Source organism: Equus asinus, chromosome 17 (assembly GCF_041296235.1).
Source record: "Equus asinus isolate D_3611 breed Donkey chromosome 17, EquAss-T2T_v2, whole genome shotgun sequence".
NCBI lineage: Eukaryota > Metazoa > Chordata > Mammalia > Perissodactyla > Equidae > Equus > Equus asinus.
In genome coordinates, this window is record NC_091806.1 from 35,971,347 (window position 1) to 35,994,904 (window position 23,558).

At 44.5% G+C, this 23,558-nt stretch overlaps 1 protein-coding gene across 17 annotated transcripts in view; it reads right to left on the reverse strand.

Moving 5' to 3' along the window:
• Nucleotides 1-220: 220 nt before the first annotated feature.
• LOC123282353 (liprin-alpha-1-like) overlaps nucleotides 221-23,558 on the reverse strand; it is a 113,843-nt gene continuing 90,505 nt past the window's right edge. For 10 of the 17 annotated variants that reach the window (XM_070487879.1, XM_070487889.1, XM_070487888.1 and 7 more), the window contains 6 exons: nucleotides 22,941-22,967; nucleotides 17,645-17,820; nucleotides 17,463-17,560; nucleotides 6,393-6,568; nucleotides 5,357-5,425; nucleotides 2,567-4,462 (listed from right to left, as the gene is read on the reverse strand). In XM_070487879.1, the coding sequence (XP_070343980.1) occupies nucleotides 4,190-4,462; nucleotides 5,357-5,425; nucleotides 6,393-6,568; nucleotides 17,463-17,560; nucleotides 17,645-17,820; nucleotides 22,941-22,967 (819 nt within the window). In that variant the 3' untranslated portion in view covers nucleotides 2,567-4,189. The other 7 variants (XM_070487886.1, XM_070487875.1, XM_070487890.1 and 4 more) reach the window with 3 other exon arrangements.

Genomic DNA, 23,558 nt, shown 5'->3' on the forward strand with positions numbered 1-23,558 from the left:
CGAGAGAGGGTCTGGGCCTCGGGGGCCGAGGCGGGAAGCCCCTGGGCTTCCTGGCGGGGACGCCCCCATCCTGTGCTTCCATCCCCAGCTTTTTCATTCTGTCAACTGATTTCTACCCAAGAAAGTCCACTCGACGACGCTGCCGCCACTGAATCAGCCTGGAGCCGGAGATGAGCCAGCTGCGGCCGATTTGTCACAGAATGACAGCTTATTCTCAGTATCCTTTATTGGCAGTGGAAAACGCCTCAGTACTTTATTGAAAGAAAGCAATAATACTGTGATAAAAATAGTTCAAAAGGAGACTGTACATACTTTGTTACATAATCAGGAAGTTCACAAAAGATTAACAGAAAACAGAATGTAACAACGAATGAATCGTACAGGGAAGTTAAAAGCAGAAACCGAATGTAAACCGTCCACCGACAAAATGAGCTGTATAATAAATAACGCACCATGGTGGGAACACATTTCCTGCTGGCTCTTTAATGTGCCATTTAAAAAGGAAAAGTTACATCTGCTACTTAGACAGTCCAAAACGGCTATATCGTCAAAAGCTAAAAATGTACCACTAGGTCCCTCCTTTCAACATGTTTACAAACAAATGTAAAAAGATGATTTACATAAGAAAAAATAAGGCCTTTAGTAGAGTCGCACTGCGTGGTTTCCTGGTTTCCGGGAGCCTGCGCCTTCCTCTTCCGGCACCGGCGTCCCTGCGGAGTGCGGTGCTTCCTGCTTGGTCCTCAAAGAGCAGCGGGGCGGGGGCCGGCGTCCACCCGTTGGGGCAGAGCCCAGAGAGCCCCCCAGCCCTTCCTGCGGCCGAGAGAAGTGCTCCCGGCTCGGGCTCGTGCGGGTCCCCAGGGACGAGCTCTGCAAGCTACTGAGAGCCACCAGAGATGCTCACAGTTCTGACGGCCCCTTCAGCCCAAATTTTATCAGAAGCTCATATTTAACACCAGGTACTTTCAGTCTGTTCACGCTGCAGAGTAAAGCATTTCTTGCTAGAAAAAGTAGAGTAAGGTCAGTCATTAAAACGCAATTGCTTGAAATTAAGTCTGCTTGTTTCAAAATGATTGTTGTAGAGCTGGTTACATTTGTCAGGATAACGCCCACCATGTCATGATGATCTTACAAATGCAAATGCAGTAAAATCCTCTTCTCTCTCGCCGATTATTATTAAAAAATTAATGATAATTACAATAAATGCATAATTTACAAAAGCCCTGTATCTTTTCATAGGATTTATACATACAAGCATTACAGTACATTCGTTTGAAAGACTAAAATTAGATAGAAGAACAGAATCGATTTGAAAGGATATTTATAGCCTGGATATACATGAAAAAGTAAGTAACTATATAAATGAAGTCATACGTTTACATAAATATAAGAAACATTAAATTCTAAAATATTTTCTCTATGGTATTCGTGAATTTTTCACTAATTAAAAACTCTGTAATAAAATATCTTAGGGTCCATATAACAAGTATCAACAGATTGCAGATCCACTGAATTCTGAAAGGCCGTCTTCGCCGGGTCCCGAGCGCTGCGCGGTCATCTGTAGAAGTAGTGTGGGTAAACTGGAAAGGAAGCACAAACAGGACAATCAGCCTTAGGACGGGCCGCCCGGCACACACCTGCGTCCTGAGGCCCAGCCCTGCCTCCCTGCCCCTTGCGCTGTAGCTGCTTGAGAACTGAGATGAAACGTCAAGGAGTACGCGTATCAATGAGAAAATTCCTTGCTGACTTCCTTTTGGCGTATGTCTAAAAGTTACCAATTAAAAAGATTAGGAAACCAATCAAACCTTCTGGCGGAGACGTGAAAAGTGGAGAGCGGAACAGAGCCCCCGGCCCTGGCGCCACGAGCAGGGGCTGGGCTCCCAGCCCCACGTCACCCCTTCAGCGCGAGCGGGCTGCTCGTAACTGCACCCCTGAGATGGCAACGCAGCTGTGTGTTTAACACCAGCCGCGAGGCCCTCAGGGTCGCACGACAGCGTGGCCCCAGGAAACCTGGCCGTGCGGGGTGCGGCTCATTCAAGAACGTGTATTTCTAAGAAAGCCAGCGGGCGCCGCTGACGTGGGAGCGACATCAGCGCGGATGCCAGGGTCAAGGCGGAGAGCCGCCGTGCCGGGCGCTCTCAACCACGGGTGGCCGCCAGCCAAGAGCTGAGCTGGTGAGCTCCTGCCACGCGCTGCTCTCCTGCCTCCCCACCCCCAAAAGACATTAGCAGATACTGAAAAGAGTCCAGCACTTTCAGTTTTAAGGAAAAAATGCAAATACACTTTTTTCCTTAATAAATGAGGATACACGAACCCCTCTGTGACCAACTGTGAGCATACAGAACACCAGAACCACGTAATGGGTGCAGCCGGGCTTGCGTGCGTGTTCCTAAAGGCCTGGAGGAACGGAAACGGGCTCTCCGGGCCAGGCAGCGTCCCCGTGCGGTCACCCGGCCGCCTCTGCGGCCTCCGGGCACGCGGAGCCCTCTACTCACCTCGGGGCTTCAGCAGGAATAAGTCCTGACCGTGGCGGCGTCCAGCCTCTGCGCTCCCGACACGCTGCCTGCTCCGACACCGGGGAGGAAGCGTGCAAACACAGCGTGCGGTTAGTCTTCAGACGTCACACGGGCACACGTACACACACATCTGCACACCTACAACAGCACCTACTGAGGGCTCCCAGGGAAACTTCTAGATGGGAGCGGACGAGCCAGGGAAAGAGAACCTAAGTGTCGCCAGGAGGGGGTTCTCTTCAGCCCCCAGCAGCCCTGGGAGCCACTGGCAGTTAATCTCACGACAGCAAGGACGCGTCAGATGATACAGACTTCGTGATGTCCTCTGTGTAAGTGACAACTACTTCAGCTGGTAACTTTGTTTCTCCTGAAACTCTCTAGATTTGCAGAGCAACTAGACTTTTCTTCGGGGCCTAAACGTGATATCCCCAAGGCCGGTGTGAGGTAGATAACCCGGGGCAGCGCTAGACACCACGGGGTGCAGGTGACCGGAGTCAAATGCAGGCCTGGCCTGACGGGAGACGCGCCCTCGGGCCACCTGCCCTCCACGACCGTCTGAGGGAGCGTCCAGGGCACTCCTCCCCAGGGCCTGGCTGCAGGGGGTGGGTAGAGGACAATGACTCATCTAAGAACACTAAAACCCAGTCGCAGTTTCTGCCGGAAGTGATGTGTACCACTGATGCCTTGTTCCTGTCGAGAAACACACGGCACGGCCCAAGAGGTGAGCCCCGACTCTCCCTTGCAACCTGGACAGGAAATGTACGAACACCTGGAGCAGATATTCCCGACTGCCAATTACACAGTTTGCGTTCCCACGGGTCCAGCAGGAACACATTTTATCAAGAAGGTGCCGTGGTTCCAGAAGAGACGGCACGACAGCCGGCACTGTCGGTGAGCATGGGTCATCTTTCCAAATCCTGACCCTGAGGTCCCAAGAGGCCAGCTGCAACTTCCCCGACGCCCCTTATTTAAGAAGGCATTGAGCAGTCCACTCTCCCGGGGTTAGGCCTCAGTTTTCCTACAAGGGTCAACAGCCGTCTTCCCTATAATATATTCCCTACACCTCTCTCTAGGCTTCTTTTTAATTTATCTGAACTCTAATCTCAATGTCGCCGTCAATACTTAACACAGGAAGTGTGACTGATTCTGAGGAAACTGGGCACGAAGCTGTGAAGAAGATCAGAAGGCGCTCCGTCAGCCTATTCAATAAGTGGAGGGCTGAGTTACCGTTAGATTTATACAAATTACCGCGCTCCGGTGACGACCTGCCCAGGCTCACCTTCTTCCTCCTCTCCGTCCTTACGGTGCGCAGTGACAGGGACCAACGCCAGCAGGGGTGGAGGGAGGAAAGGGAAGGTTCACAGAGGGGGAAACTGTGTTCTCTAAGATGGACTCAGTCACCTCTCCAGGGGGAGAGACGTCCCGGGAGCACCCGGCGTGGCCCGAGAGCTGCTGCACCACCTTGCGACAGAGCCTTCCAGGGCTGCCTGCCACACACACAGGCTACAGGACGTTCACTCAGCACGCCGAGAACACACGCGACGCTCAGCTTTATTAGTTGGAAGGATATGCTAAGATTCAACCAGACAAGACTCTAAAAAACCTACATTATTGTTAAACTGTTATGCACAGATGTTAGGATTCATTTTAAAACACTTCACCTGGGCATGCACCAGTACTCAATGCCTTGTAACACATCCAAGAGGCCATTCTGGATCACTGTTAACATTCCAGCCACAAAGCTGCTCATGCCGCCCACAGCGGCTGGCTGCCCCTGCACACCTACCGTCCAGCTGCGTCTTCCTCGGCTGCATGGAGGGTGAGGACAGAGAGGAGGTGACCCGGAAGTTGGCGGGGAGAGTCTCTGCGGACCCAGCAGCTAAGCCACGAACATCCTTTGGTCTAAATTTTTTTCTCCAAGAAGGTGCTCTCCTAAAGCTTTTATCATGGTCCTGGGAAATTAAAGGACAGAAAACAAGACTGATTTTAAAATAAAGGACAAATACAGACAGTCAAGTTACCAGCCTTGAACCTGACTGCTGAACTTGTCACTGCATGTTTGTTCACACCTATTTAACCCGTTCCTGATAACCACAGGATCTACTGTCCCCACCGGGAACTTCTGAGAGTGACGGGCCCAGTAACACTATGTGGGGCCCTCGCTGGGCATCGATGAGGACGGCCCTGGGCCGCCCAGGTGCATGTGCCTCCTGTTCATCACCCCGTTTCCCTTCTTATCTTGGAGAAATCATCTTCTTGCCATGTAAGATAATACATTTCTATTTGTCTTAAAATAGTTTCCAAGCTGTAAGCAGTTCTGCCTTAGAGCTGGGGAAGAGCCAGCGAGCGCTCCTTTAGCTGTCCTCCTAGTCACCAGGCAAACTCACGTTTTCTTAAGGGGCAACGAAGGAAAGAATAAAAACAGTGTGGGAACAAACGAGTCACGACTGTGTGAGGGGAAATTAACATGTTGCGTTTCTCTAATCTCCTTCTAACAGGTTTCTCCAAAGCACAGGGACTCTGGATTGGGGTCAGACATCCAGCGGTCCCCAAACATACCCCATGGACGCCATGCCTCGGCTGCCACCAATGTTGATGGGAACAACATTTTTGAGGGCTATCAAAACTTCAATAGCAAATATTTTAAAAACAGAAAACCTCAGACTGAAAATACGAGTTTCTTACTATCTCATTTGTTAACACATTTTTGAGAGCAAAGCTTAGCTCAGGAGGTAAAATCATCCCCACCCTTAGAAGAGAGACTGCTGACGGGGCTCACGTGCATACAAACAAATAATTCACACTGAATGCAAATTTAAATAAAATTCATTAGGCTGAAAACTCACTTCATCAAACCTTCTGTCCGTCCCCATGACCAAAAGGTTGTGAAATTCTCTTTCCAAGACAGCGCGAGCCTGAAATCATAACAAAACAACAATACCGCAAAGCTTCATCAATCTAATCTGAAGGACGTTAGCATATCACAACTGTTATTCAAATCAAGACTTTTAAAAAGCTCAGGCTATAAACACCTTGAGCCATGACAGCATTTAATTTAATCGAATTAATTAATTTATTTGAGGAAGATTAGCACTGAGCTAACACCAGCTGCCAATCCTCCTCTTTTTTGCTGAGGAAGACTGGCCCTGAGCTAGAATCCATGCCCATCTTCCTCTATTTTATATGTGGGACGCTGCCACAGCATGGCTTGCCAAGTGGTTCCACGTCTGCACCCGGGATCCGAACCGGCGAACCCTGGGCTGCCGAGAAGCGGAACGTGCGCACTTAACCGCTGCACCACCGGGCTGGCCCCCACAACCACATTTTAAATTAGGGGATTCCTGCGGAGCCCATGGATGGGCTTTCAGGGAAAGGGACCCATGACCGCTGGCAGACTATCTACGAAAGTGTGCTCTGTGGGTTGGTGCTGGTGGGGGGATGGGGGGTATTGGCAAAAGACATACAATCTTCTGTAGAAGAAGAATAAATTTCCTGATTCTCAGGTGAGCCCGTGTGTCAAAAAGAATCACACAGGGCAATAGAAACAAAATAAACAGAATCTCCATCGGTGTACCTATGAGCATTTCTCTTTCCACGTAAGAACTAAATACACGTCATCACTCCTACGAGCATATGGACTTGAATGAAGTTTCCCCTTGTTTTTTGTATTGCAAGACTCTCATGCTGACAACAGAAAATGGAAGGACAAGCAAAACTAATGAAGAATTAAGCATTGCTGGTTTGGAACCAGTATTTTGTGGATTAGGGAGAGTTGTCTGAGGTACTGTGAAGTTTTGTGTCCACTCAGTTAACCAGCTAGACGTCTCCATCAGGAGACCTGACTGAACGCTGAGTGAGAGCCGGGCCGGCTCTGCAGCATACCTGTGTGTTCTGCTTAGGGATCCGTAACAAGAGCGCCAGTGCGCTGAAATCGAAGGTTTCATCTAAGGCCACAAGTGCACCGTGAACGCCACTCTCCACCAGATTGTTTGCATATTCTTTAAGACCAATTGAGAGGATCCAGCGAATCACTCGATCGTTGCTCCACACAAGCACGTCTACAGGTGAACAGAAACAATTAGAACAGCGTCTGCACAAAGCTGTCTTCATCATGCACACCTGTAACAGCACACAGAAGGTGGGCAGGCAACCGCTGCTGTATTTAGAGGTCATGCCTCGGCCCTCCTCCATCGAAGGGAAACTGTCCCACTAGAACTCATGCTGCCAAAGAACCCAAGAGCAATGAAGTTCTTACGGACATTTATTTTCTAGAGAACAGAAAATGAGGAGGATCCAGGGTCAGAAACCAGAAGGACAGAGAAGAAGCTGAATGCCCACCAGGCACGAGCGCGCTTCCTCTACAGCCTTCAGAGTTTCTGAAACACTTTCTTTTCGTCAGAGAAGGAGTTGGCGCCCTGCTCGATTCAACACAAATCTCTCATTTGTAATCTTGAAGCTTGTTTCCTTGAAGCCTTTTTTGTTGTCTCATTTTAAAAAGAGAGAAACTTAAAGATACTCTCCAGCATATCAGAGACTGGGGGGAAGATCTTACACCACACAAAGTGATACATTATTAAACTCGCTCTAGTAGAGATCTAAAAATAGCCACTCCATAAAAATATCTCCGGATGCTCACCAATCACTTCCAAAGACAACTTTTGTCAACTATAAAAAGATTTAAAACAGATACAGAAAACAGACAAAACTGATTTACCCATTTTATTTCCAATGCCCTTTTATACTATACACACACACACTATATATATATAGTATAAAATATACGCACTACATATATAATATAAAGTGTGTATATATATATAGTATAAAAGCTGGCTTACGGTTTTTCTTGTGATTCACGTTAGCTCAATCATGACCAGACTATCCTTTAAACGGGCTGTGTCCTCAACCAGTTTTGTCTTCAGTTTCTTTCTTCGTAAAAACCTGGGGAAGAAGACAGCACTCACACGCACGGGGTTGTGGGAAGGATTAAATAATTAACCTCTGAAAGTGCTTCGAGTTCTTAAGTCTTACCTATTATTATGACTGTTGTTAGTGATTTCTTTATTCTGAAAATTCTGGGAGATTTTACTTTGAGCTTAATCGTTAACGTCTTACTTAAAAGCAGACTATTGTAGTCGATGCTTTCGAGGCATGCCGGGTGAGAGGCTCCCATTGCATCTCCCCACCTGCGCTCTCACTGAGCCGCCTCTGCCATCGTCCCCTGCTAAGGAGCTCCTCCTCCACCTCCAAGGCCCAGCTGAACCAGCGCCTCTGTGCTGCCCCCTGAGCCCTGGAGGCAGAGCCACAGGGCTCCGTCTGTGCTCCTGAAGCCCTCTGATAAGTGGCTAGAGCAGAATCGCCACACTGGAGTCCAGTGAGCCGACAGCAGAGTCCTGCCCGTCTGTGCCCTGCTGTTACCCAGCAGTGTGGCAGGGGGTGGCATTTCTGAGTGAAGGAGTACACACGTCAGAACAAGTCACAGGAGGAGTGTTCCCCTTGAGACGGTTCGCGCAGACTGACGTAAGCACAAGAAAGTAGGCACAGGTGCTGTGGCTCAGAGGAGGACCGTGCTTCCTCCCAGAGCCACAGGGCGTGGTGGCGCACCCTGGTGGTAAGTCACGAGCTGCCCCACAGCACGGCCGCAGACAGACAGGTGCTGTGGTGCTGTGGCCAGGGAGTGAACCTGGGCCGCTGAGTGCTGGGGGCCAGACTTTAACCACCAGGCCATGAGAGGAGGGTCTTCAAAGCACTCATCTCCAACCCTCCCTCCTCTGTAAGGATGCCAGACTAGTTTTCTCCACTTAACAAATTTCCTAATATTTTTAAAAATGGGAAATCACTAACCCACAGCCAGCATCATACTCAACGGGGAAAAACTGAGCGTCATCCCCCTGAGAACAGGAACAAGACAAGGGAGCCCACTCCCACCACTCTTAGTGAACATAGTACTGCAGGTTTGGGCCAGAGCAATAGGCAAGAAAAAGAAAGAAAAGGAATCCAAACTGGCAGTGAAGAAGTGTAACTCTCACTGTTTGCAGACGACATGATTTTATATAGAGAAAACCCTAAAGAAGCCATGGCGGGGCCGGCTCGGTGGCTGAGTGGCTAAGTTCACGCGCTCCGCTGAGGCAGCCCAGGGTTCGGATCCTGGGCACGGACATGGCACTGCTCATCAGGCCACGTTGAGACGGCGTCCCACATCCCACAACTAGAAAGACATGCAACTAAGATATACAACTATGTACCAGGGGGGTTTGGGAAATAAAGCAGAAAAAAAAAAAAAAAAAAAGATTGGCAACAGTTGTTAGCCTAGGTGCCAATCTTTAAAAAAAAAAAAGAAGCCATGGGAAAACTATTAGAAATAAACATCTACAGCAAAGTTGCAGGATACAAAGTCTACTTACAAAAATCAGTTGCATTTCTCTACTCTAATAACAAACTAACAGAACAAGAACTCAAGAATAGAATCCCATTTACAATCGCAACAAAGAGAATAAAATATCTAGAAATAGGGGTGACGTCAGCAACATGGCAGCGTGAGCTCACCCAGGACTCTCTCCCCTCCAAATTACAACTAAAAAGAGCAACTGCTTTCCAACCAAAAAAAAAAAAATCCCAATAACAGAAATCCTCACAGACCCACAGCAGCCAAACGACGGAAGGCAGAGAGGCTGGAGCCGCCCTCAGAGGAGCTGGAACGGGGTCTTCGCTCCCTCCCCTAGAGACTGGGATCGCTGCCGTGGGTGTGAGAAGGAGCAAGGGAGGGGCCATGCATTGGGAGATCGTGCAGGACTCCCACCGCTGGAACAGCGGAAACCCTCTAACAGGGGACAGCTTTCGCGTGGGGGAACCCCAGCAAGCCAGGGCCCTGGGAGACCAGAGAGCGAGAGCTGTGCCAATCCAGGTCGGCATGAGAGAAAGTGTCCCTCCTCCCTCAACCCATGCTGGGCGCCACCATCGTGGCTGAAGGCGCAGGGCTCAGAACCAAGGCTCTCGACCCCCATCTAGTGGCGACAGGCTGTACCTGCAACCAAATAACAGCATCATGCGCAAAAACCTCTCCTCTACCATCCAGCAATTTATAAAAGTTCCAGTCCAAAAGGAAACAATAAAAACACAGAATTATGTCCTGAGGGCTTGGAAATGGGTAAAGTAAGTGAAGAGGAGTTCAAAATAGCTATCCTCAAAATACTCAATGAGGTAAAGGGAAATATAGAGAAACAAGTCAACAAGTTCTGGAGTTACTTCACAAAAGAGATTGAAATTATAAAGAAGAATCAATTAGAAACACTAGAGACGAAAAACACAATGGACCAGATAAAACAGAATACAGATTCCCTGAATGTCCGTGTAGACACCATAGAGGAGCAAACTAGCATAATCAAAGACAGGCTGAATGACTCCAGACAGAGGAAGAAAGACAACTAAGAATTAAAAAAACTGAAGAAAAGCTCAGAGAAATAGCTGACTCAATGAGAAAATGCAACTTAAGAATCGGAATTCCTGAGGGCGTGGAAAACGAAAATGGAGCAGAAAGTGTGCTCAACGAAATCATAGAAGAGAACTTCCCAAATCTAGAGATTGAGAGAGAAATGTGTGTGGAGGAAGCTTTCAGATCTCCTACATTTGTCAATGTAAAAAGACCTACTGCAAGGTACATAGTAGTAAAAATGGCAAAAATGAAGGACAGAGAAAGAATACTCAGGGCAGCAAGGCAGAAGAAAAGAACCTACAAAGGAACCCCTATCAGACCTTCAGCGGATTTCTCGACAGAAACCTTACAAGCTAGGAGAGATTGGAGTGACATATTCAAAACTTTAAAGGATAAAAATCTTCAGCCAAGAATACTCTATCCAGGAAAAATATCCTTCAGATAGGAGGGAGAAATTAAATCTTTTCCAGACAAACAAAAGCTAAGGGACTTTGTAGTCACAGGACCTTCACTACAAGAAATCCTCAAGAAGGCCCTCATACCTGAAAAAAGAAAAAAAGGGAGTAAGGGGTCACAAAACACAGAGTAGGGAGACAAATAGACAGAAGCTAAATAGGATAGCAAATATTCAACTATAGCATTAGGATAAAGGGAAGGAAATCACCAAAGCAAAGATAATCTTATCACTCTAACCACAAACTCACAACACAAGTTGGAATAAGAGATGAAAATAATAATTTCGGAGGGGAGGAGGAAAGGGACTGAAACAATCTAGGCTAAGGAAGTAAGAGACCACCAGAAAATGGACTATGTTATACACGAGATTCTGAATACAAACTTCAGGGTAGCCACTAAACTGAAAAACAGAACAGAAACATAAAACATAAATAAGGAAAAATCTAAGAAACCCAGCCTAAGAAACTGCAGAAGTCAATGGGTAGGCTAAAACACACAGGACAAGAAACAAAGGAAACACAGGAAAACCGGAAAACGAGCAACAGAATGACAGCATTAAGCCCTCATGCATCAATACTCACCCTCAACGTAAACGGATTGAACTCGCCAATAAAAAGACACAGAGTGGCAAAATAGATTAAAGAACGAGATCCAACAATTTGTTGCCTCCAGGAAACACACCTCAGCTCCAAGGACAAACACAGGCTCAGAGTGAAGGGCTGGAAGACAACACTCCAAGCCAATAGCAAACAAAAGAAAGCAGGGGTCGCAATGCTTATATCAGACAAAACAGGCTTCAAGATAAGGCAGGTAAAGAGAGACATAGAGGGCCAATATATAATGATCAAAGGGACACTTCATCAAGAAGAAATAACGCTTATAAATATCTATGCCCCCAACACAGGAGCACCAAAGTTCATAAAGTAACTATTAACAAACCTAAAAGAAGCTATCAAAAATAACACAAAAATAGTAGGGGACCTCAACACGACACTCACATCAATGGATAGATCATCCAGACAGGAAATCAACAGAGAAACAGTGGAGCTAAACGAAAAGCTAAAACAGTTGGACTTCACAGATATATATACAATGCTTCATCCAAAAACAGCAGAATACACATTCTTCTCAAGCGTGCATGGAACATTCTCAAGGATAGACCATAGGTTGGGAAACAAGGCAAGCCTCTACAAATTTAAAAAAATTGAAATAATAACGAGCATCTTCTCCGATCATAATGTTATAAGGCTAGAAATTAATTACAAGGAAGAAGCTGAGAAAGGCACAAGGATGTGGAGACTAAACAATACGCTATTGAACAAGCAATGGATCATGGAAGAAATTAAAGAAGAAATCCAAAAATACCTGGAGACAAATGAAAATGATAGCATGCTACACCAACTCATATGGGATGCAGTAAAAGCTCTATTAAGAGGAAAATTCATCGCCATTCAGGGACATCTTAACAAACCAGAAAATCAGCAATCTTAAACTACACCTAACTGAATTAGAGAAAGAAGAACAAACAAAGCCAAAAGTCAGCAGAAGGAGAGAAATAATAAAAATCAGAGCAGAAATAAATGGTATTCAAACAAAAAAGGCAGTAGAAAGGATTAATGAAACAAAGAGCTTGTTCTTTGAGAAGGTAAATAAAATTGACAAACTCCTAGCCAGACTTACAAAGAAAAACAGAGAGAAAGCTCAAATAAACAAAATCAGAAATAAAAGAGGAGAAATAACAACAGACTCCACAGAAATACAATGGATTATAAGAGAATACTACGCAAAAACTATATGCCAGCAAAATGGATAACCTACAGGAAATGGATAAATTCTTGGACTCCTACAATCTCCCAAAGCTCACTCAAGAAGGAGGAGACAATCTGAACAGACCAGTCACAAGCAAAGAGACTGAAACAGCCATCAAAAGCACCCAAAGAATAAACCCCCAGGACCAGATGGCTTTCCTGGGGAATTTTACCAAACTTTCAGAGAGGATTTAATACCTATCCTTTTCAAGCTATTCCAAAAAATTAGGGAGGATGGAACACTTCCTAACACATTCTACGAGGCCAACATCATGCTGATACCAAAGCCTGACAAGGACAGCATGAAAAAGAACTACAGGCCAGTATCGCTGATGAACACAGATGCAAAAATTCTCAACAAAATTTTGGCAACCAGAATACAGTAATTCATCAAAAGGATCATACATCATGATCAGGTGGGATTCATACCAGGGACACAGGGATGGTTCAGCATCCGCAAATCAATCAATGTGATACACCACATCAACAAACTGAGGAATAAAAACCACATGATCATCTCAATAGATGCAGAGAAAGCATTTGACAAGATCCAACAGCCATTTATGATAAAAACTCAACAAAATGGGGATAGACAGGAACTACCTCAACACAATAAAGGCCATAGATGACAAACCCACAGCCAACATCATACTCAATGGGCAAAAACTGGGCACCATCCCCCTGAGAACCGGAACGAGACAAGGATGCCCTCTATCACCACTCTTATTCAGCATAGTACTGGAGGTCCTGGCCAGAGCAATCAGGCAAGAAAAAGGAATAAAAGGAATCCAAATAGGGGCGGAAGAAGTGAAACTCTCGCTATTTGCAGACGACGTGATCTTATAGATAGAAAACCCCAAAGAATCCATTGGAAAACTTTTAGAAGTAATCAACAACTACAGCAAAGTAGCAGGATATAAAATCAATTTACATAAATCAGTAGCATTTCTATACTCTAATAACAAACTAACAGAAAAAGAACTCAAGAACACAATACCATTCATAATCGCAACAAAAAGAAGAACATACCTCAGGGTGAATTTAACTAAGGAAGTGAAAGACCTATACGATGAAAATTACAAGGCTTTTCTGAAAGAAATGGATGACGACATAAAGAGATGGAAAGACATTCCATGCACATGGATTGGAAGAATAAACACAGTTAAAATATCCACTCTACCTAAAGCAATCTACAGATTCAACGCCATCCCAATCAGAATCCCAATGACATCTTTACAGAAATAGAACAAAGAATCCTAAAATTCATATGGGACAACAAAAGACCCTGAATTGCTAAAGCAATCCTGAGAAAGAAGAACAAAGCTGGAGGCATCACAATCCCTGACTTCAAAACATACCACAAAGCTACAGTAATCAAAACAGCATGGTACTGGTACAAAAACAGGTGCACAGATCCATGGAACAGAACTGAAAGTGCAGAAATAAAACCACACATCTATGGACAGCTAATCTTCGACAAAGGAGCTGAGGGCCTACAATGGAGAAAAGAAAGTCTCTTCAACAAACGGCGCTGGGAAAACTGGAAAGCCACATGTAAAAGAATGAAAATTGGACCATTCTTTTTCACCATTCACCAAAATGAACTCAAAATGGATCAAAGACCTAAAGGTAAGACCTGAAACCATAAGGCTTCTAGAAGAAAATATAGGAAGTACACTCTTTGACATCAGTATTAAAGGGATCTTTTCGGACACCATGTCTTCTCAGAGAAGGGAAACAATACAAAGAATAAACAAATGGGACTTCATCAGACGAAAGCGCTTCTTCAAGGCAAGGGAAAACAGGAGTGAAACAAAAAAACAACCCACTAACTGGGAAAAAACATTTCCAAGTAATACATCCGACAAAGGCTTAATATCCATAACAGATGAAGAACTCACACAACTCAACAACAAAAAATTAAACAACCCGATCAAAAAATGGGCAGGAGACATGAACAGACATTTCTCCCAAGAAGATATATGGATGGCCAATAGGCACATGAAAAGATGCTCATCATCGCTGATCATCAGGGAAGTGCAAATCAAAACTACACTAAGATATTACCTTACACCCATTAGAGTGACAAAAATAACTGAAACAAATAGTGATAAATGTTGGAGAGGTTGTGGAGAAAAAGGAACCCTCATACACTGCTGGCGGGAATGCAAACTGGTGCAGCCACTATGGAAAACAGTATGGAGATTCCTCAAAAAATTAAAAATACAACTACCATACGATCCAGCCATCCCACTACTGGGTATCTATCCAAAGAGCTTGAAGTCAGCAATTCCAAAAGTCCTATGCACCCCAATGTTCACGGCAGCATTATTTACAATAGCCAAGACATGGAAGCAACCTAAGTGCCCATCAACAGATGACTGGATAAAGAAGATGTGGTACATATATACAATGGAATACTACTCAGCCATAAAAAAGAACAAAATCGTCCCATTTGCAACAACATGGATGGACCCTGAGGGAATTATGTTAAGTGAAATAAGCCAGATAGACAAGACAATCTCTGTGTGACTCCACCCCTATGAGGAATTTAAACCTGTGGGCAAAGAGAACAGATTAGTGGCTACCAGGGGAAGGGGGGGTGGGGGGGTGGGCACAAAGGGTGAAGGGTTGCACCTACAACACGACTGACAGACAATAATACATAACTGAAATTTCACAAGATTGTAACCTATCATTAACTCAATAAAAATTTTTTTAAAAAATAAAATAAAGTAAAAAATCTCACAACATGAAAAAAAAATACCTAGGAATAAACTTAACAGGGGGAGGGTGAAAGGGGTGATTAAGCACACGTGTGTGGTGATGGCTTGTAATTAGTCTTTGGGTGGTGAACATGATGGAATCTACATAGAATTTGAAACATGCTATGATGTACATCTGAAAGTTATATAATGTTATAATCAAATGTTACTGCGATAAAAAAATAAAAAATAAAAAGATCTATACAAGGAAAACTATAAGACATCACTGAAAGAAATCAATAATGACAAAAGAAATGGGAAGATATTCCATGCACATGGATTTGGAAGAATAAGCATAGTTAAAATGTCCATTCTAGGGGCCGGCCCGGTGGTGCAGCGGTTAAGTGCGCACGTTCTGCTTCTCAGCAGCCCGGGGTCCACCGGTTCGGATCCTGGGTGCGGACGGGGCACTGCTTGGCAAAAGCCATGCTGTAGAAGGCGTCCCACATACAAAGTAGAGGAAGATGGGCATGGATGTTAGCTCAGGGCCAGTCTTTCTCAGCAAAAAGAAGAGGATTGGCAGTAGTTAGCTCAGGGCTGATCTTCCTAAAAAAAAAAAAAGTCCATTCTACCTAAAGCAATCTATAGATTCAATGGAATCCCAATCAGAATCCCAATGACATTCTTCATAGAACAAAGAATCTTAAAATTCACATGGGTCAACAAAAGACCCTGAATAGCCAAAGCAATCCTGAGAAAGAACAACAAAGCTGGAGCATCACAGTGCCTGACTTCAAAACGTACTACAGACCCATAGTGATCAAAACAGCATGGTACTGGTACAAAAACAGGCACACAGATCAATGGAAGAGAACCGAAAGCCCAGAAATAAAACCACACATCTACAGACAGCTAATCTTCGGCAAAGGAGCTAAGAATATACAATGGAGAAAGGAAAGCCTCTTCAATAAATGGTGCTGGGAGAACTGGACAGCCACATGCAAAACAACGAAAGTAGACCACTACCTTTCTCCATACACAAAAATAGACTCAAAATGGACCAGAGACTTGAAGGTAAGAGCTGAAACCATAAAACTTCTGGAAGAAAATACAGGCAGTCCACTCTTTGACATCAGACTTAAAAGGATCTTACTGAATACCATGTCTACCCAGACAAGGAAAACAAAAGAAAAAAATAAACAAGTGGGACTTCATCAGACTAAAGAGCTTCTGGAAGTCAAAGGAAATCAAGATTAAAATGAAAAAACAACCCACCAAATGGGAGAAAATATTTGCAAATCATATATCCGACACGGAGTTAATCTCCATAATATAGAAACAACTCACACAAATGAACAACAAAAAAAACAAACAACCCAATCAAAAAGTAGGCAGAGGATACGAACAGACATTTTTCCAAAGAAGATAGATGGATGGCCAATAGGCACATGAAAAGATGCTCAACATCACTAATCATCAGGGAAATGCAAATCAAAACTACATTTAGGGGCCGGGGCCGTGGCCGAGTGGTTAAGTTCCCATGCCCCGCTTTAGAGGCCCAGGGTTTCGCTGGTTCAGATCCTGGGTGGAGATATGGCACCGCTCATCAAGCCATGCTGAGGTGGCATCCCACATAGCACAGACAGAAGGACGTGCAACTGGAGGATACAACTACGTACTGGCAGGCTTTGGGGAGAAGAAGAAGGGGAAAAAAGAAAAAAAAGATTGGCAACAGATGTTAGCTCAGGTGCCCGTCTTTAAAAAAAAACCCAAAAAGCAAAAAACTACACTTAGATATCTTACACCCATTAGAATGGCTATAATCACCAAGACAAAAAACAACAAGCGTTGGAGAGGTTGTAGAGAAAAGGGAACCCTCATCCACTGCTGGTGGGAATGCAAACCGGTGCAGCCACTGCAGAAAACAGTACGGAGATTTCTCAAAAAATTAAAAATAGAAATTCCATACAACCCAGCTAACCCACTACTGGGTATTTATCAAAAAAACCTGAAATCCACAATTCAAAGAGACTTAGGTACCCCATGTTCATCGCAGCATTATTCACAATAGCCAAGATGTGGAAGCAGCCCAAGTGCCCATCGACGGATGATTGGATAAAGAGTATGGGGTATATAAATACACAATGGAATACTACTCAGCCATAAAAAAAAAGATGTAATCGTCCCATTCGCAACCACATGGATGGACCTTGAGGGCATCCTGTGAAGAGAAATAAGCCAAATGGAGAAAGACAAACACTGGATGATTTCACTCCTATGTAGAAGATAATCAAACTTACGGACAAAGAGAACAATTTAGTGGTTACAAGGGGCAAGGGGTGTGGAAGGTGGCCACAAGGGGCGAAGCGGCACACTCACATGGTGTCTGACAAATATTAATGTACAACTGAAATTTCACAATGCTATAAACTATTATGACCACAATAAAAAAAATATTTTTTTTTAATTTAAAGAAACTAGGAAATCACTTAGGCTGCTAATACACTGGGAAGCAGAAATATGCTAAATCAATTAAACGTAATGTACTAGCCTTTTATTTCATTCTGGCTTTCTTCTCTTTTTCTTTCCAGTTCTTTCCGGTCATAATTCAGCCTTCGCAGGCACATAATTCCACACTGGAAGCTCTTTCTATTTACAAAAAAAACAAAATTACAGATGGAAACAGTCAAAAGCCTCCTAGCCAACGAGCAGGAACTGTGTGCAACGACTGACCTGTGGAAGCTGTCCGCCATCTTCAGCTGCCCACGCAGGTCCTTCTTGGTGAGATAGTCCAGCATGCGCGCGTCCACCAGGCACTCCAGGAAGTAGCTGCGGTATTGCGGGAGGCCCAGGCTGGGCAGCCACTCGTTCCCGATCCAATCATGGTTCATGTCCCCGTAGGCGAGCGTCTGCTTTCAACAAGCAAGTACGATCAGTTCAGGAAAAAGAACACCCAAGAGGTCACAAGGGCAGTTTAAATAATCTTTAAACTGGATTTTTAACCTATTACATATCCTTAAAGCTTAAATGAATGACAACACTGTTCTTTATCATTTCAAAATAATTTGATCTCCTATGTACTACCTTTTAAATTTGTCAGTAGAATTTTTTTTTTTTTTTTAAAGATTTTTTTATTTTTTCCTTTTTCTCCCCAAAGCCCCCCGGTACATAGTTGTGTATTCTTCGTTGTGGGTTCTTCTAGTTGTGGCATGTGGGACGCTGCCTCAGCGTGGTCTGATGAGCAGTGCCATGTCCGCGCCCAGGATTCGAACTAACGAAACACTGGGCCGCCTGCAGCGGAGCGCGCGAACTTAACCACTCGGCCACGGGGCCAGCCCATGTCAGTAGAATTTTAACAGAAGGTATTATACCACTGAAAACCTATGACTCATTCGTGTTTATAAATTTAACCTATTTCCCCAACCACAATAAAAATGTAGCTGATAACACATGATCTTTCTGAAGTAATTTTTGTGTATAATAATATAACAACAAAGAATGATCACGACTCATGAACAAGTTTGAAGGATCAATCCAACTGTACACAAAAATATCTGTGGCTGGTTTTAATTTTAACACTTTGTTTTCCAAATTTCCTCAACAAAAAATCTGTTAATTTCAAAATCCGTGTAAAAAGTGAACTGAAGGGGCCGGCCCCGTGGCTGAGTGGTTACGTTGGCGCACTCCGCTTCAGCAGCCCAGGGTTTCACCGGTTTGCATCCTGGGCCTGGATATGACACTGCTCATCAAGCCATGTTGAGGTGGCGTCCCACATGCCCCAACTAGAAGGACCCACAACTAAAAACATACAATTACATACCAGGGGACTTTGGGGAGAAAAAGGAAAAGTAAAATCTTAAAAAAAAAGTGAACTGAAAAATAGTTTTAAAAGAAGAGAGAAGCAAGACAACAACTGACAGAACTGAAAGGAGAAACAGAAAAATCCACAGTTACAGTCACAAGACCTCAACCCTCCTCTGACTCAGTCACTGATGGAACAAAGAAGCCAAAACAGGCAGACAGACCCCCTCAGTAAGGATCCAGAAGCCTTAAACAACACTATTGACCAGCTTGACCTAAGTGACGTTTCGTGGAACACCCCACCCAATAACAGCAGAATACGTTCATTTCAAGTGCGTATGGGATTCTCCAAGACAAATCTCAACAGATCTAAAGGGACTGAAATCATACAAACTATGTTCTCTGACCTGAACAGAATTAAATTAGAAATCAATAATAAAAAGATATCTAGAAAATTCTCAAGTATTTGGAAATTAGCATACGGCTAAATAACTCACGTGCCAAAGAAGAAAACAAGAGAAACGGGAAAATATTTCTAACTGAATGAAAGTGAAACACAATCTATTCAAAAATTGTAGGACATGGCTAAAGCAGTGTCTTGAGGGAAATTTATAGTATTAAACACTTATGTCGTAAATGAAGGAAGGTCTCAAAACAACAATGTAAGATTCTACCTTAAAAAACTTGAAAAAGAAGAACAAATGAAATCCACAGCAAGCAGAAGGAAGAAAATAAAAGAGCAGAAATCAATGAAACAGAAACAAGAAAAATAAAACTATGAAACTAAAATCTGGTTCTTCATAAAGATCAGTAAAATTGACTAAGCCCTAGACAGAGTGACTAAGAAAAAAGAAAAGACGTACATTACCAACATCAAGAATGAAAGAGGGGACACACTATAGGACATAGACACTGAAAGGGAAAACTGTGAACAACTGTAAGCAACTTAGATAAAATGGGCAAAAGACATCATCTATGAGAGCAACTCATAAGAAAGAGATAAGTTGTATCTTATCAGGACTCAAATTTGCAGTTATAAACTTTCTCTCACATACACATAAAATCTTTACCTTAAATGTCTTCACTGGTGAATCTTACCAAATATTTATGGAAAAAATAACAATTCTACACTATTATTCCAAAAAAATGGAGAAGAAATGCCTAACTCATCCTATGAAGCCAGCACTATCCTGATACCAAAACCAGACAAAGACATTACAAGAAAACTACAGACCAGTATCTCTCATAGACACAGATGCAAAATTCCTGGACAAAATATGAGCAAATTAAATCAATAATAAATTAAAAGAATAAGCTATCACGACAAGTGAGGTTCATCCTACGAACATAAGGTTGGGTCAACATTTGAAAAATCAATGACATTCATCCTATCAATGGATTCAAAAGAAATACCACTATATCATCTCAAAAGATGCAGAAAAGGCATTTGACAAAATTCATCATTCATTTATGGAAATCTCAGCAATGGAAGAAAACGGCCTCAACCTGATAAGGGGCATCTACAGCAAACACAGGGCTGACATCACACTTAACGGTGAAAGACAATGTATTCTTCCTGAGATCAGGAACAAAGGGTCTGCTCTCACTAATTTTATTCAGCGCTGCGGTGGAACTCCTAGCCACAGTAACAAGGCAAGAAAAAGAAATCAAAAGCATAGGAATTGGAGAAAAAAAACCTGTCTTTATTTGCAGATGACCTGATTAGCAACATAGAAAATACACCTACAAACTGGCTGTGAGAACTACAGCGAGCTTAGCAAAGCGGCAGGACACAAGGCCAGGACACAAACACGAGCTGTGCTTCTAAATACTAGAAGTGAACTGGAAACTGAAATTTACAAAATGCCATTCACAATGTCATCAAAGTCACGAAATCCTTAGGGATAAATCTAACAGAACACAGCCAAGCTTTGTACAATGAAAAATAAGCACACACATTATATGTATCTACAGACATATCCAAAAAAGGCACTCGCTGCCCCTCTGTCCAAGACCAGCTGCGCCCGCAGGCCTTCTGCAGTCCCATCACGGAATCCTTGGACACAGTCCCTCTCAACTACCACCGTGCTCTGCCTTGAAAACACGGCCTCTGGTCTAATTTATCACTTACACCAACCAAGCTGGAAGAAATGACTCACACTCCAACAAGAATGCTCAAATTCGAACAGAAAAAAACATTTTCACTATTTTCTCTAAGCAACCATGAGTGGGAAAAACATCAAACATTTTCGGGAAATCATCACACTATCATGTTTTTCACTCTTTCAAACCTTACTCTCATCTCATATGCCTGAGACTTACGCATGAGCATCTGGTCTCATTTCCTTGCCTGTGATTACGTATTCTTAAATGGGCACACAACGCAAAGATTTCTAAATAAGAGAATTCCATGGAAGCGGAACCCTCCTCCTTTTTGTTTACTCATCATACACTCTAGTCACACTTCTTAAGTGGTCAGCGTCAGATAACGTAGGTCAGCGACTGAGGATCAGGCCCAGTCCAGGGAGCCCTCCATCTCCCGGGCCGCCATCAGAGCCTTCTGAAAAAGCCCTTGACACGGATCTCCATCATCGGACAACACCTGGGCCAGAAGAGGCAGCCACTGCCCAGGGCCTGCTAATCCACCACTGAAATGATCACAAACACACTTCTGTGATCTCTGTAAACTGTGAGGGCCGGCGGCAGGGACTGTGGCTGTCCCGCTCACTCCTGTGTCTGCAGCAAGCAGCACAGCCTCCCACAGACAGCCCACATGTGCCACTTGCTAAATGAAGGCACCCACGGCTCTCACCACACCTTGATGCTTTCTTCCCGAGGGCCCGAGGAAACGTTGAACCTCCCCTCGGCTTCAGAGCTGGCCACGAGGTAAGGGCACAGGAGAGGAACACTGTGTGACCGCGGCCCTCAGCAGACCGGGCGGCCTCACAGAGCCCAGGAAGCCTCTTCACTCCTCTCATCTAGGGGAGGCGACAGCGAGAGCAGCTCTTGCTTACTAGGAACACTGAGTGTTGGCTAACTCTGCTGCCGCGGGCACAGCTCACCCGTGTTTGCATTTCTACTGCAGAGAGCAAACATTCTGCTTATTTAATTTACACCTCGTGCCCCTGACACAGGGAATTTCCTACTCAAGTGCTGACAAAGTTCTGCTTCCTAGTGTGAAATACACCGACATTTAAGTAATTACGAAATGCACCCTTTTTAATTCACTGATGGTCATTAGTGGCCTTGTAAAGAGCTAGCTGGCCAGGTTAAATCATTAATGAGGATACTTATCTGGCGTAGCAGCACAGAAGGCCCAAATCAGGAGCAGAGGGCTCACACCATCATATTATAGCTTCTCTCTTCTTTTGTTAAAAAGAGAGAGAGAATTGGCTTTACGTTGGGAATACAAACAGAGGGAAACTGGCATTTCAACCAACAACTTGTACTCAGGAAAATTCTGATTTGAAACTATCCTGATTCTTTTCAGACATACAAGGATCCCGTGAGGACCCTGAGCGCTCCGCCCTCAGCAAGAGCCTCGGGAGACGCCGCCTGCTCACACTGCGTGGCTGTGCGGGTCCCTAAAGTGCGGCATGTCACACAGCAACGCTGGTGGGGTCACAGGCAGGGACATCGCTGTGTTAGTCGAGCTGTCTCAGAGGAAGGCTGCAAGACACGTGTGGCAGCTTTTTGTGAGCTGAAGAGCTGGGGAGCTGAAAACGGAAAAGTACATTAAGCAAGAAGAGGCTTAATTTCTGAGAATTCCATTAGTAAGAAAGCCTTTTGATCAGCACTTAGTAAAACACCAACACGAAGACCCGGACGTGACGTCTCCACAGCAACTCCTGTGCTGGAAAGTTCTCAGAATTCAGTTTTCCCACCGGCAGACCTTGCGGTTAAGTTACCCAAGCGGGTACTTAAATCCGCAATGTCAGGAGCCGCCGAAGCCCCAGGACCGCGTCCAGAAGCCGGTCCGCTACACAGAGCCGTCTACGCTAACCAGAACTGACACCACGGCCCCACGGAAGAGAGGTTCAAAATTGTCCATGAGACGTGCTCTTTAACTCTACGCTCTGCTTCCGCCTAATGCTTTCAAATCGTTAACAATATTCTGAAAAAGTTAAGATGTTAAAAATGTCAAGAAAAGTAAATTACGAGTTTTCATACGCCAATTCTTTTTGTTGCTGTACATATAGTGAAGAATATAGTATAGAAAGTCTCCAACCTGAGCCCAGCTTCCCTCCTCATCCTCCTGATGTTACGTGGTTAGGAATGAAAAGAACACAGCTGTTAGTATCGGTGAGCTTAGTAAGGCAAGCAGATCAACTTCAGAAGGTGCAGCGAGACGGAGGGGAAAGTTCGAGAAATCAAGGTATCATGCAAAACGCATGCAAAACAACAATCCCAGCTTCTTGTGCAGGAGCCGAGGCCCCCCCGGCAAGCACACTCAGCGAGGGAGAAAATGGGCCAGACCCTCAAAATGGAGTGTTCGGCCGAGGCCTCTCCCTAAAGGAGGTGTGAATTCAACCTACTCTAAAGAGAGAGGGCCTACCAATGTAAAGTTCCTGGAAAAATCGAAAATAAGACAAAATACGGATCCTATTTTATACATTTGACTAATACCTAGCAGAAATACTTATCAGGAACAACTGAGTGTAAAATGACCTTTCTGTTTCCCACAAAAAGGCCGGGAATGGCGCCGCTTGTAAGTGGGGTGCCCTGGGAGGAGGACAGGCTCGGGGCGGGACTGACCATTTGTGGCGAGGCCGCGAGTGTTTCCATCTCCTCATGCATTAACCAGACATTTCCTGTGGTCTACGGTGACCCAGGGACCACCACATCC